Source organism: Microtus ochrogaster, unplaced genomic scaffold, assembly GCF_000317375.1.
Source record: "Microtus ochrogaster isolate Prairie Vole_2 unplaced genomic scaffold, MicOch1.0 UNK91, whole genome shotgun sequence".
NCBI lineage: Eukaryota > Metazoa > Chordata > Mammalia > Rodentia > Cricetidae > Microtus > Microtus ochrogaster.
The window spans coordinates 624,859-636,229 of record NW_004949189.1 but is presented as its reverse complement, the minus strand read 5'-3'; the positions used below and the strand labels follow the sequence as shown (position 1 = coordinate 636,229).

Sequence of the window (11,371 nt, the reverse complement as noted above, 5' to 3'; positions counted from 1 at the left end):
GCCCGCGCGCCACGCCCCCTCTGGAGACTAAACTCCTCCCACGTACGGTTTCCGTACATAGAGATCGCTTATTGGCTGCTGGCAAATACTCTTCTCATTAGTTGATACCGTCCGGGTCGAAGGTCCACGGAAGATGCTCTTAGCTGCTGGGGGGGGGGGGCGGTCACAGGCATGTGCACTTCCGTTTCCGGTGTGTCCTGGAGCCATGGCTACCGCCAAAGAGGTGACGCTTCTGTTGACATGCTGCAGATGGTGCCGGAGCCTTCGAGGACCCCAGTCCCGAGTAAGTGCATCCTTCCTCTGCTGGCAAAATCTCTCGGAGGAGGACGACCTCGGCGATGCCTCCCGCAGCAAGCACCTGCGACCTTTCTGTTTCTCTCGCGGTCTGCAGGCATTCGCCGCCCTCGTGCCCGGTGTGTCCTACGTAGACAATAATTCCGATTTTCTGGGGAAGAAGCCCCATCGTAAGCATCCCGGCATCCTGCGTCTTCCGCACGTGCGGCTGCCGCAAGCACTGACTAACGCCGCGCAGTTACTGCTTCTTGGTGAGAAACTGCAGGGAGGGGGAAACCAAAGAAACAAAACGAAGCCGGCACGCAGTGATGAGACTTTCCGTCTGTGGCCACAGAGAGACCCGTCCGCATTACAGAGAAGCAGGTGCAGGCGCTCTCCAACTATCTCTGGAGCCGACATTTGCCGGTAGAGGCGGAGGAGTTGCAAAGACGAGCTGTGGACCTTGAGAAAAAATTCTTGGAAAACCAAGGTGGGATTTAAGACTAAAAGTAAACCAGATTGAAATGTCAGAGGAAAGTTGGAGCAAGGAATCATTTAAATCTCAGATAAATGCTGCCGTTTCTTATTTGATGTTTAGTACCAGCAGTTGTTATCCGATGCCCTACTAGAAAGTAGATTGGGCCAGAAATGCTAGTGGGTGGCTGGCTGAAACCCACTTCAGGAGTAGAAAATTATTGCATTTAAGATTATTTTCAAGATTGTGAACTTCATATTGCAAGTTTACCCCTTATTCTTCCTGTATCCCCTGCATTTCCCACAGTACCTGGCTTAGAGTAGCTGTCTTAGTGTTCTTTTGCTATGAAGAGGCACCATGACCACAGGCAACTCTTATTAAAAGAAAGCCTTTTAACTGGGGCTGGCTTACAGCTTCAGAGATTTAGTCTGTAGTCAGTGTGGTGACGAGCCTGGCAGCAGGCGGACTTGGTGCGGGAGAAGTAGCTGGAGTTTCAGTATCTGATCTGCAGGCAACAGGAAGAGAGAGGCTTTGGGCTTGGCATGCAAACTACCTCCATTGATACACTTTCTCCAAAGAGGCCACTCCTCCTAATCCTTTCAAATAGCGTCATTCCCTGGTGACCAAGCATTCAAATCCATGAGCCAATGGGGGCCATTCTCAGCCAAACCATTGCAGTGGGGATTTGTAGAATTTTACTACAAACACAGTCGCGGAACTTAGATTTCTAAGCCTCTTTCTATGGGAATATTGAAACTCTCTGACTCCTAAGTGCATGGAAGGGGAAATGTCCATAAAAATGTTCGTATTCTAGCTTTTAGACTTTGATTGTGTGGGCAGAGATGGTTGAAGTGAGAACTATCTGATCACAATAAATAAATGCAAAGCTTCTTAGGTTTTCATCAGATTTCTGTTTACTGTGAAGCAAAACTTGGATAGATTAAGTTGATTCAAGTACTATTAGAGACTAGATGGGTACACTCTGGGACGGTGGCAGTTCACTCTCCCGAGGTGTTCTCTGGGTTTGGCCTCTCTTGACCTCCTAGCCTTTTCTCAGGTGGGAGGAGGAGGGTTTGGTAGGCAGTGTGCTACACTGGGTCTGACTGGTTCTCCCAGGCCCTCACCTCCAGCCCTTCTCACCTAGACTCAGCTCAGACAGAGGAGAAACTTCGTGAGGCAGTACTGCACGCCCTGCGCCGGACCACCTACCATTGGCAGAAGCTCAGGTAAGGACTTGTCCAGAGGATACAGAGAAGAAGCGCTGAATTTAAAGAGAGCTGAGATGATGTCGCCTTGTGTCTGAGAAAGCTCCCTGGAGTCTTCTGTGTTGGAAAGGGAAACCTAGGGGAGTCCTCTCCAAATTCTTCACTTACTTGACTTTCGAGTCACTGTGGGGTGGGTTTATTTCCTAGACTGATTTCTTTTTTCAGCTATAATGAAGAACTGAGTCTGATATACATGGCAGCAAGATTGGACGGTGCTTTCGCGGCAGTTTTCAGGGCGTTCCATGAGGTGAAAGTCTCAGCTTCCCACCTGACCCCTTTTATTATCAGTTTATTGTCTGTAAATCAGTCTTTAGTCTTTTGTGATAGGAGTTCTTGGAATGTTATGAGCATGTTCATTTATCCTATGTATCCTTGGAAAAAAGATTCTGTGGGCTGAGAATGGTTTAGAATCAGTGAGATGTTTCCTGTCTCCGAGATTTTTATTGATTCTTGGCCGTGCGTGCATTCGTCCCGCCCTTCTGTCTCTGTCCCCTATCGTCACGTGGGTTCGTAGTGCTACCTTACCTTTCTCTGGGTGTTGTGTGTTTTCTTCAGATCCAGACTCGAGTTCCAGAGTTCCAGCCACAGACGCTGATGGACTTTGGATCCGGCACTGGTTCTGTTGCCTGGTAAATAACTTTCCTAACCCTTGGTCATGTCAGGTCCAATTCTAGGGAGTCGGATCTTCTATGTCACCTCAGTATCAACAAACCGGGGTACCAGAGAGCAAGACCATCAGATCTAGAGTGTTGCTGCCCTCAGATTAGCTAGGCAGAAGAAGGTGTTTGAGCTAGGGTCAGATTCAAAGAGTGACCCATGAAAAGGCCCACCCAGTATTCAGGTCAGAAGAAAAAGCAATTTAGTGTAGGGAGTAGATTTTGCATACTGATCAAAATATTTTGTCTATAAGTCAGTGTTTGAATCATCTGCCATTTATTTCAGAAATTGTAAATGCACTAATAAATAAAATAACACTGTTAGTTTATGTGTTCTGAGCCTGTCTGTAGGACTGAGAGCAGGTGAGTATGATCATGTGTCAGAAGAATTGGTGGTTTTTTATCTTCATCTCAGGGCTGCTCACAGCACTTGGGGCCAGAGCCTCCGTGAATATGTGTGTGTGGACAGTTCAGCTGCCATGTTGGGTTTGGCTGAAAAGCTACTAAAAGGTAAGACCAAGCTCTAATCTAGGGATGTCTAAAAGTTGAAGGAGTTAGGAAAGTTTTTATTGGGATGTAGAGGAGAAAGATATAAATTATAATCTGAGCTCCTTCCATTATTACAGTAGAGCAGTGTTAGAGGCCTTTGTGGGGCTCTGGGTGGTTGGACGGGGTCAGCAGGCCACGTTTTAAGGCTCCCTTACAGTCTTGCACCTCTCGGCTAGGGTTATCGTCTGAGGCATGTCTCCTAACTGAGCCAGCTTCTGGCTGTGAAGCTCACGTTCCCTCAGCTGCCGTATCTTTCTCCCATAGGTGGTTCAGAGTCAGGGAAGCCCTGTATCCCCGGTGTCTTCTTCAGACAGTTTCTACCTGTGTCACCGAAGGCAAGTAGGCGGTTCTCGATAGCGGTGGTTTCAGCCTGGGTATCATGGTACACACCTATAATCTCAGGACTCAGGAGCCGAGGCTAGAAGATTACCATTCATTTAGGTCTAACATGGGTTACATAATGAGATCTCTTGGGATCAGGGGGTTTAGAGGATAGGAATTTGTTGTGCTTTGGGGGAGATGTCACGTCTGTTGTGTCCCTTGTCTTGGTCCTCAGGTCCAGTTTGATGTGGTGGTGTCAGCCTTTGCCCTCAGTGAACTGCCCAGCAAGACTGACCGCACTGAGGTAGTTCGGAACTTGTGGCGTAAGACAAGCCATTTTCTGGTGAGTTAGAGTTCTTTCCCCTCGGGTTTTAAAACGGCGCTGTGGTTCTGTGCCTTATCCTCTTGTTATAGCCTAGTGTTTCTCTTTTATAGATCTGTGCACTTCCTTAGGGTCACAGTGCCCACTTCCCTGCCTGACGGAGCAACTGGCATTGTTTCGTGGGATTCAGAGTGCCTGCTCATTGTCTCTGTTTTTAACAGGTGTTGGTAGAGAACGGAACAAAAGCTGGGCACCGTCTGCTCATGGAGGCCAGGAGCCTGGTGCTCCAGGTGAGGTTCCTTGTCCTCAGGTTCTCCACCTTTGTGTCGTAAGTCACTGCTGCACAGTGTAGTGGCGTTCACACTGCAGACTGCACGAGAGCCCCAGGCAGGTGCCACTCGCTCCTCTCTCCTTTTCCTACTTTGCTGACCCAGAACCTCAGTGAAACCGTGTGAGCCAGTGAGCCAGTACAGCATCCTAAATTTGCATGTGAGAGAATACAGTGCCAGGTCCCTGCCTTTCTGCTGCAGTGAAGACAAGTCTGTTATTTAGCACCTTAGAGCTGCAGCCAGCTTAACTCAGTGAGCATGGTTTGTCAGTATGAGGATTATTCTGAGGAGTCCTCAGTTCTCCACCTGCAAAGGTTGGATTATGGCGATAGATCCCACAGGGTCGGCTGTGTTTTCTTGATTGCAGGAAAAAGAGAAGTCCCCTTTGGATCTTCAGCCTGGCTTTGTCTTTGCCCCAGTAAGTAACACTTCCTCCTGTTCTGTCGCTCCAGAAGGGTGCTGCTCAGCCACTCTCCCCTACTTTGTCTTTCCCGTGGTTGCCATGCTTTCCCAACCCCTGTTCCTGTGTCCCTCTTCTTCCTGGCCTTTTCAGTGTGTGTATGATGTGGGGCACATGTGCGTGCTACAGCGCGCTCCTGGAGGTCAGAGGGCAGCTTCAGGAGTCTGTCTCTGCTTCTCTGTGCATTTAGGGGACCAAAGTCAAGCCATGAGGCTATGCAACAAGCCCTCCTCGGTCCCAGCATCACTGAGAGTCTCTTGTGTATTTGCAGTGTCCCCATGAGCTCCCTTGTCCTCAGCTGACAGCCTCCAAACCCCTGGCCTGTAGCTTCTCCCAGGCTTATCACCCTATCCCCTTCAGCTGGGTATGTATTCTCAGAGTTAGAACGAGAACAGCCTGGGAAAACAGGATGGATTAATAGATGGCTAGCTGGGGGTTGAGGGGTGGGAAGAGCTGGAGAATTCCCGGGGTAACCTGGAGCTCTATGTGATTTCCAGACTATGAGAAAGGACTTCAGGCACATAAGGGGAAGGGAGCGGAAGGATCTGTTCTCTCTAAACAGCCCCTGCATTCTTCTTTCAGAATAAGAAGCCGAAAGAGGAAACATTCTCTTTGGTAATCCTTGCCAGGGGGTCTCCAAAGGAGGCTCATCGCTGGCCCCGCATCACTCAGCCTGTCCTTAAACGGCCTCGCCATGTGCACTGCCACCTCTGCTGTCCAGACGGGCACATGCAGCACGCTGTGGTCACAGCCCGGCGTCATGGCAGGTACCAGCGACGTGAGCGGCTGGGGAAGTGTAACAGGAAGCTGCAGCCCCTGTTAATGCCTCTCTCCTGGCCGCAGGGATTTGTATCGCTGTGCCCGTGTCAGCTCCTGGGGAGACCTTTTACCTGTGGTTGCTCCATCCCCTGCTGAAGAGCCCACGGAGAGTTGACAAGGATGTGGATGCAGATGTAACAAGTGTTTTCTTCCATCACACCTGCCAAGGCCGAGGCTACCTGGTGTCCAGGAAGACAGTGCTGGTACCCTGTGCTTGTTGTTTGAAATTTTAATAATAAATTTGTTAAGAACAGACGTGGATGTCATGACTTTTAAAGATGTGGGGTCAGTTGTCCTGGCCTGTCTGCGATGAAGAGAATGCTGAGATCTCAGGAGTGAGAGCCACTGCTACCAGACACTTCCTTGAAAGATGGCTAAGGTTGTGGGGAAAGACACCTCAGGCCCTGTGGGAACTGGCTCAGCAGGTCCCAACCGGTGCTTATGGTGTTTATGTGGGCCTCTGAAGTGGGAACTAGCAGTTAGCTGACTTCTTTTACGTGTCTCTGCCGAGGTAACCACGTCTGGAGTTGGCCTGTGTTTCCCTCAAGGCTGGTCCCATCTCCAGCCTTATCTAGATCTACTTAGAGTGCTTTTGTTTATTTAGTTTGCTTCCATTTTCCTGTTTCCTTTCTAGAACAACCTCGGTTCCCAGCAGGAAATGGTAACCTTCAAACCCACCCTGAAGGCAGGCAGGGCCACTCACTAGGGGATTCCGACCTAGAAAGGGAAAGGGCAAGCTGGTAACTTACGGGTTTTGATGAAAATCAAGGTTCTTGGATTCCTTGGCACCAACGGACAGCTGGTGGAGCATTGAGCAATCCGAGGTTCTGCACACCAAGCTTGTAAACTGCCCTGTATGATCGCAATGACAAGCTTGACAGTTGGTAATTATAGGAAGAGCAGCAAGGACGTGGTACAACTTAACTTGACCAAAAGGAAGAAGGTGCCCTGCCTGGGCTTTGTGTTTGTTTGAAGTTTGAGGGTTTCTTTAAACTTTAGAGAAAGAGAAGCGTTTAAGCTTTTGTAAGAGAAAAAACAGATAACGATTTCACTTCATTACAGAAATGGCAGTCAGAAGCCGTGACAGGTGGGGCATGGTGGCCCATGCCTCTAATACCCTCTAATACAGCACAGGAGAAGCAGAGGCGGGAAAAATTTCTACGAGTTTATCAAGGCCAGCCTGGTGTACATATAGTTCCAGGCTAGCCAGGGCTACACAATGAGATCCGGTCTCCTCCTCCCCCCCCCCCAAGTGACAGTATCTATGTTGTGACACCAGGAATCTCCACACACCCCTGGAAATTTCCGTGCCTGGAGCTATTTTTTTCTGGAATTAGAGGAAAGGGGAATCCCTTCACTTGCTAATTCCCACGGAAGAGAAGCAGCCCTGCTCAGCCCCACCCCCTCTACCCTCAAGTGGCCCCAAATCCTCTCTGAAAGGGTTCAGTTCAAGTATCAGCATAGGAACCTGTGAGGCTTGGGACAGGGCGAGAGTATGGAAGACTCAGGTTAAGTGTCCTGACGGTGGCGCGGCCAGCTTGCCACACACACATTAGCTGGGCCGTAAGTACCGTGGATGGTCCCATTTGAGGTTAGATCAACCCCAGACGTGAACTAAGGCTCCCCAGAGCTCTTGGATTAGTCACAGCATTGAAGAGCTACACCTGGCAGGGAGTCTGGAGTTTCTGGTTTGGAAGCTCACGAAGGCGTGAGGCAGGGGAGGGGCCTCCAGATAGTGGGAGGGCTGGTGGCTGGGGCTGAGCCCTCATCTGCTGTGCAGCGCACAGACAGTCCAGGAGTCCAGGACAAAGAGGATATCCACAGTCTCCTGGAATTCACGCAAGGCAGCGCTCCACTGTGGTCGCCTCAGCCGCTGCATTTGTCATTTTGAGGCTTCTGTTCATCCTGCATCCCAAAGATGGAGGTACTGCTTGGAGTGAAAATTGGCTGCCTGCTTGCCCTTCTGGTTCTCACCCTGGGCTGTGGCCTTGCTCCCATCTACTTCAGATGGTTCCAGATGGATGCAGCTACAGGTAGAGCCCCACTCCGTCTCTGTCCCTTGCACCCAGGCTTATCTCAGACCTTCCTAACACCTGGCTCTGGTTCTCCCGTCCCCCAAGACCTTGGGTGCTGCCTGTTGCCCTTCATTCATTCCCATTTGTCTCACTGCTAAGCGGAGAATAACCTTTGCTTTTTTAGGTCGTCACTACAGAGTTCTCAGCCTCCTGGGCTGCATCTCTGCCGGCGTCTTTCTGGGAGCAGGGTTGATGCATATGACTGCTGAAGCCCTGGAGGGAATTGAATCAGAAATCCAGAAATTCGTGGTGCAGGTGGGTAGCGGGGGAACCGGGTGACCAGAAGCTGGGGAAGAGCGCGGGAAAGCAGAGGAGCGCCCTGTGGGTGGAGCAGCAGCTGGTGGAAGATGGTCAGCTTGGGCTTCCAAAGGAAGCTTGGTTGCTGAAAGGGCAGGACAGGATCTAGCACTGCCTAGACTCGGTCTGATTTCTGGTTCTGTCTCCCTAGAACAGTACAGGAAGTACAGGCAACTCTTCTCGTGACGCTGCTTCCGATTACGTACGTATCTACTGTTAGCGCCTGTCCGAAGAGTGAGCCCGGGACTTTGCACGCCCTTCTGATGTGTGAGGAACCGGGAATCTCTTCCCTCGGCTCAAGTGTAAAGCGAGAGGGCGCCAACTAACCCTCTGCTTGTGGACCCTCAGGAAAAGCTCTTGCTTCCCTTCCAACCCTGGACCTTTATTTCTAATCCAAGTGACACTTTGTCCCTTCGCCCCTCTAGGCTTCTCACTTCTGCGTGCCTGCTCGGTCTCATTCCCCCTTGTGTTCTTTTACCACATTTCTTATTCTTGTCTCTCTCCTGGCCCATCAAGTGCTTCATCTCCTTCCCTCTTTTTGTTCCTAGGTGGAGTATCCCTATGGAGAGCTCGTCATCTCGCTGGGCTTTTTCTTCGTCTTCCTTCTGGAGTCGCTGGCATTGCAGTACTGCCAAGGGGATGCTGGAGGATCGACTGTGCGGGAAGAGGAATGGGGAGGGACTCATGCCTTAGGATTCCACAAGCACCCTCCGGTGCCCTCGCCATCGCAGGGTCCCCTCCGCGCCCTCGTCCTTCTGATCTCTCTGTCCTTTCACTCCGTGTTCGAAGGCCTGGCCGTAGGCCTGCAGACCACAGTGGCGGCCACTGTGAAGCTCTGTGTGGCCGTCTTGGCGCACAAGGGGCTTGTGGTGTTCAGCGTAGGCCTGCGGTTGCTGAAGGTCGGCGCCGGCTCACGGTGGGCCACGTTCTGCATACTGTCGTTAGCACTCATGTCTCCCGTGGGCCTGGCCTTAGGGCTGACCGTGGCTGGAGCGGCCTCGGGACCAGGGCAGGGATTAGCCCAGGCTGTATTAGAAGGAGTAGCAGCAGGCACTTTCCTGTACGTCACCTTCCTAGAAATCCTGCCCCGGGAGCTGGCTTGTCCCGAGGCCCCTCTGGTCAAGTGTGGCTGTGTGGCTGCTGGTTTTGCCTTCATGGCTCTTATTGCCCTGTGGGCCTGAAAGCTTCCTCACTGCTTTGTGGGCCTCTGAGGACACCGCCCGAATGACTTTGGCCCTCAGACATCTTTTCTGTGAGGGAGGCTAAGTATTTACTAGGCACGGACTATCCCAGATTTTATACACATGAGATCCTGTTCTTGATAAAGACTTAGAAAGGATATTTGTTTGAGTGTCCATTTAGCTGGGGAATTGGTATCAAGACCACCACCCCAGAGTTGCCATTCTGTGTAATAAAGTGTCCCTTTGCCCCTTCCCTCCAATCACATTGTAATCCATGTCTCTGAGAGGGGAAGAGGGGCATGGATGGGATTGTTGCCTTACCCATGGGAGCTGAGAAACAGAACAGCATTTAGAGGGGAAAGGATGTCTAAAAGCAGGAAACGGGCTAGTTATTTTCCCTTCACTCCCTGCCTCCCCGCTCTCAGTCCCTGCTTTTACATGGAGTCTTGTGTCGCCTCAGGGACACCATTGCTGTCCTCTGAGCGGCTCTCTCTCTGGCTGCCACAGGCTGAGGGATTAAAAACCAGTGTTTGCACAGGGGGCCTGGCGCCAGATAAATACCAAGGGTGATCACTCTGAGGTCAACCACCGGGTGGCTTTCCTTCTGCCTGCCTGACCAAGTGCGTGAGGAGTGGGGCAGCTGCTCCCCTGCCTAACAGAGGTGAAGAAGTAGGGCAGGGAAGATGTGCCCTGGAGCCCACTCGCCCTCACCAACGTGATAGCCCAACAGCCTTAGCATGAACAAACTCTTGGATCATCCTTGCCTGGGTCTTTGTCTCCTTCCTGCCATAGTCTCCTGCTGAAGCAGTAAGCAGTCTAAATCCGATCTCCACAAGACACCATGAGGAAGCAATGGGCAGGCAGAAACAGGAGTGGGGAGGTATTCTTCCTGGAGTAGGGGGAGTATTCTCCCAGGAGTGTGGGGGATAGTCTCCCAGGAGTGGGGGGGGTATTCTCCCAGGAGTGGGGGGGAGTATTCTCCCAGGAGTGGGGGGGAGTATTCCCCGGAGTGGGGGGGTAAGGTATGCAAAAGAACCTAGAGCGTGCCAATGACACGGACTTGGACAGGAACACCTGCGCATGACAGGTGCTGTGCTGCTCTTTGTACACACATCACCTGTCTTGCACAACCCCTGTAGTAACCTAGGAAAACTGGCATTCGGAAAAGGTGGAAAGTTAGATCCCTTAGCCAGTGGGGCCTCAAAAGTGCACAGAAAGGTCCGTATTGCATCTTTCCCTGTGTTTTCTTCCCAAACACTCCTGCTCAGCCTATGTGTTAGAATCCCAGATCAGCTCCGAGAGGGGAGGCAGCACAGGAGGTTGTTCAGCGAGGTGTGTGTGGGCAGGGTTCAGACAAAGCCGGGAAGCTGAGTAATCAGCCTGCCCTTTGTAAGAACTAGCTGTGTCCTTCAGGGACCCCACCAGGAAGGTGCTAACATAATCTTATTTTCTTGCTCTGATTTGCTAATGTCCTATTGAGTAAAACCAACTAAAAGCCTGAGGCTAGAAAAGGCTGTAGACCGGTCAAGCCACAGGACGAAATGCTGTCAGGCACGAGGTCCACGCCCTGCCTGCTATGTTTACGGTAACAGGGTCTTGCCAGAACTTTGGCGGGGTAAGCTGAAAGAGCTGTGGTTATATGGAAGCTAGAGTTATCCTATCACAGAAACCTGTCTAACTAGGAAAGGAACCTGAAGGAGAAGTACCCTGGCCTGCTGTGACTCTTCCTTCGCCATCAGCTCTTGAGGCAGAGGCGGTAGAGTTTGGTATCTCAAGTTCCTGGTGAGTCGTGAACTCTCTGTCCTCATCCATCCCAGGGATTCTCTCCAGAGCCACCAATACTTCTTTATTTCCTCCTTTTCTCCCCCAAACTCTTACCAACCAGGGCCAGACATATGTTTAGTTTGAGAATACCATGTCAAGAGCAGACATAAAGCTGGAGGGTGGCCCCGTCTGGAGAACACCAGGAGAGCGTCTGGACCGGAAGGACAGACGGAAACAGCATGGAGTAGGAACCAGCGTGAGAACCGTGATGGGAAAGAAGGGAGGCCTCTGCGGGCGGCGGCTGCAGCCGTGAGAAGGCCGAGCGAAGAGGAAAGATGATCCGGGCTGGTGGGTAATCAGGAATGTGCGCGTGACAATTTTACGTCTTCCTGTGGGGATGTGAAACACAGAGGAAGTTTTCTCTAGGGCCACATAGGAGTGGCTATGGCCCAGAGAAGATTGAGAAGATGGCCCCACATCCCATGCTCCACCTTGATGGCAGCTTCAAGGTTACTTTCCTTTGGGTCAGGTGGTTTTGTTTTGTTTGTTTGTTTTTGTTTGGAGGACTTTTGGTTTTTGGTGTTT

At 51.2% G+C, this 11,371-nt stretch overlaps 2 protein-coding genes across 2 annotated transcripts; both read left to right on the top strand.

The window, feature by feature from the left end:
* Window positions 1-172: 172 nt before the first annotated feature.
* Mettl17 (methyltransferase like 17) lies at window positions 173-6,253 on the top strand. Its single transcript, XM_005370984.2, has 14 exons — window positions 173-283; window positions 392-545; window positions 629-763; window positions 1,893-1,974; window positions 2,179-2,260; window positions 2,569-2,642; window positions 3,085-3,179; window positions 3,483-3,553; window positions 3,775-3,882; window positions 4,083-4,151; window positions 4,558-4,608; window positions 4,922-5,014; window positions 5,233-5,417; window positions 5,494-6,253. The coding sequence occupies exons 1-14, from the start codon at window positions 206-208 to the stop codon at window positions 5,582-5,584; spliced, it is 1,368 nt and encodes a 455-aa protein (XP_005371041.2). The 5' UTR covers window positions 173-205; the 3' UTR covers window positions 5,585-6,253.
* A 1,056-nt stretch (window positions 6,254-7,309) lies between these two features.
* Window positions 7,310-9,127, top strand: Slc39a2 (solute carrier family 39 member 2). Its single transcript, XM_005370982.2, has 4 exons — window positions 7,310-7,502; window positions 7,669-7,799; window positions 7,993-8,043; window positions 8,390-9,127. The coding sequence occupies exons 1-4, from the start codon at window positions 7,388-7,390 to the stop codon at window positions 9,020-9,022; spliced, it is 930 nt and encodes a 309-aa protein (XP_005371039.1). The 5' UTR covers window positions 7,310-7,387; the 3' UTR covers window positions 9,023-9,127.
* The last annotated feature ends 2,244 nt before the right edge of the window (window positions 9,128-11,371 follow it).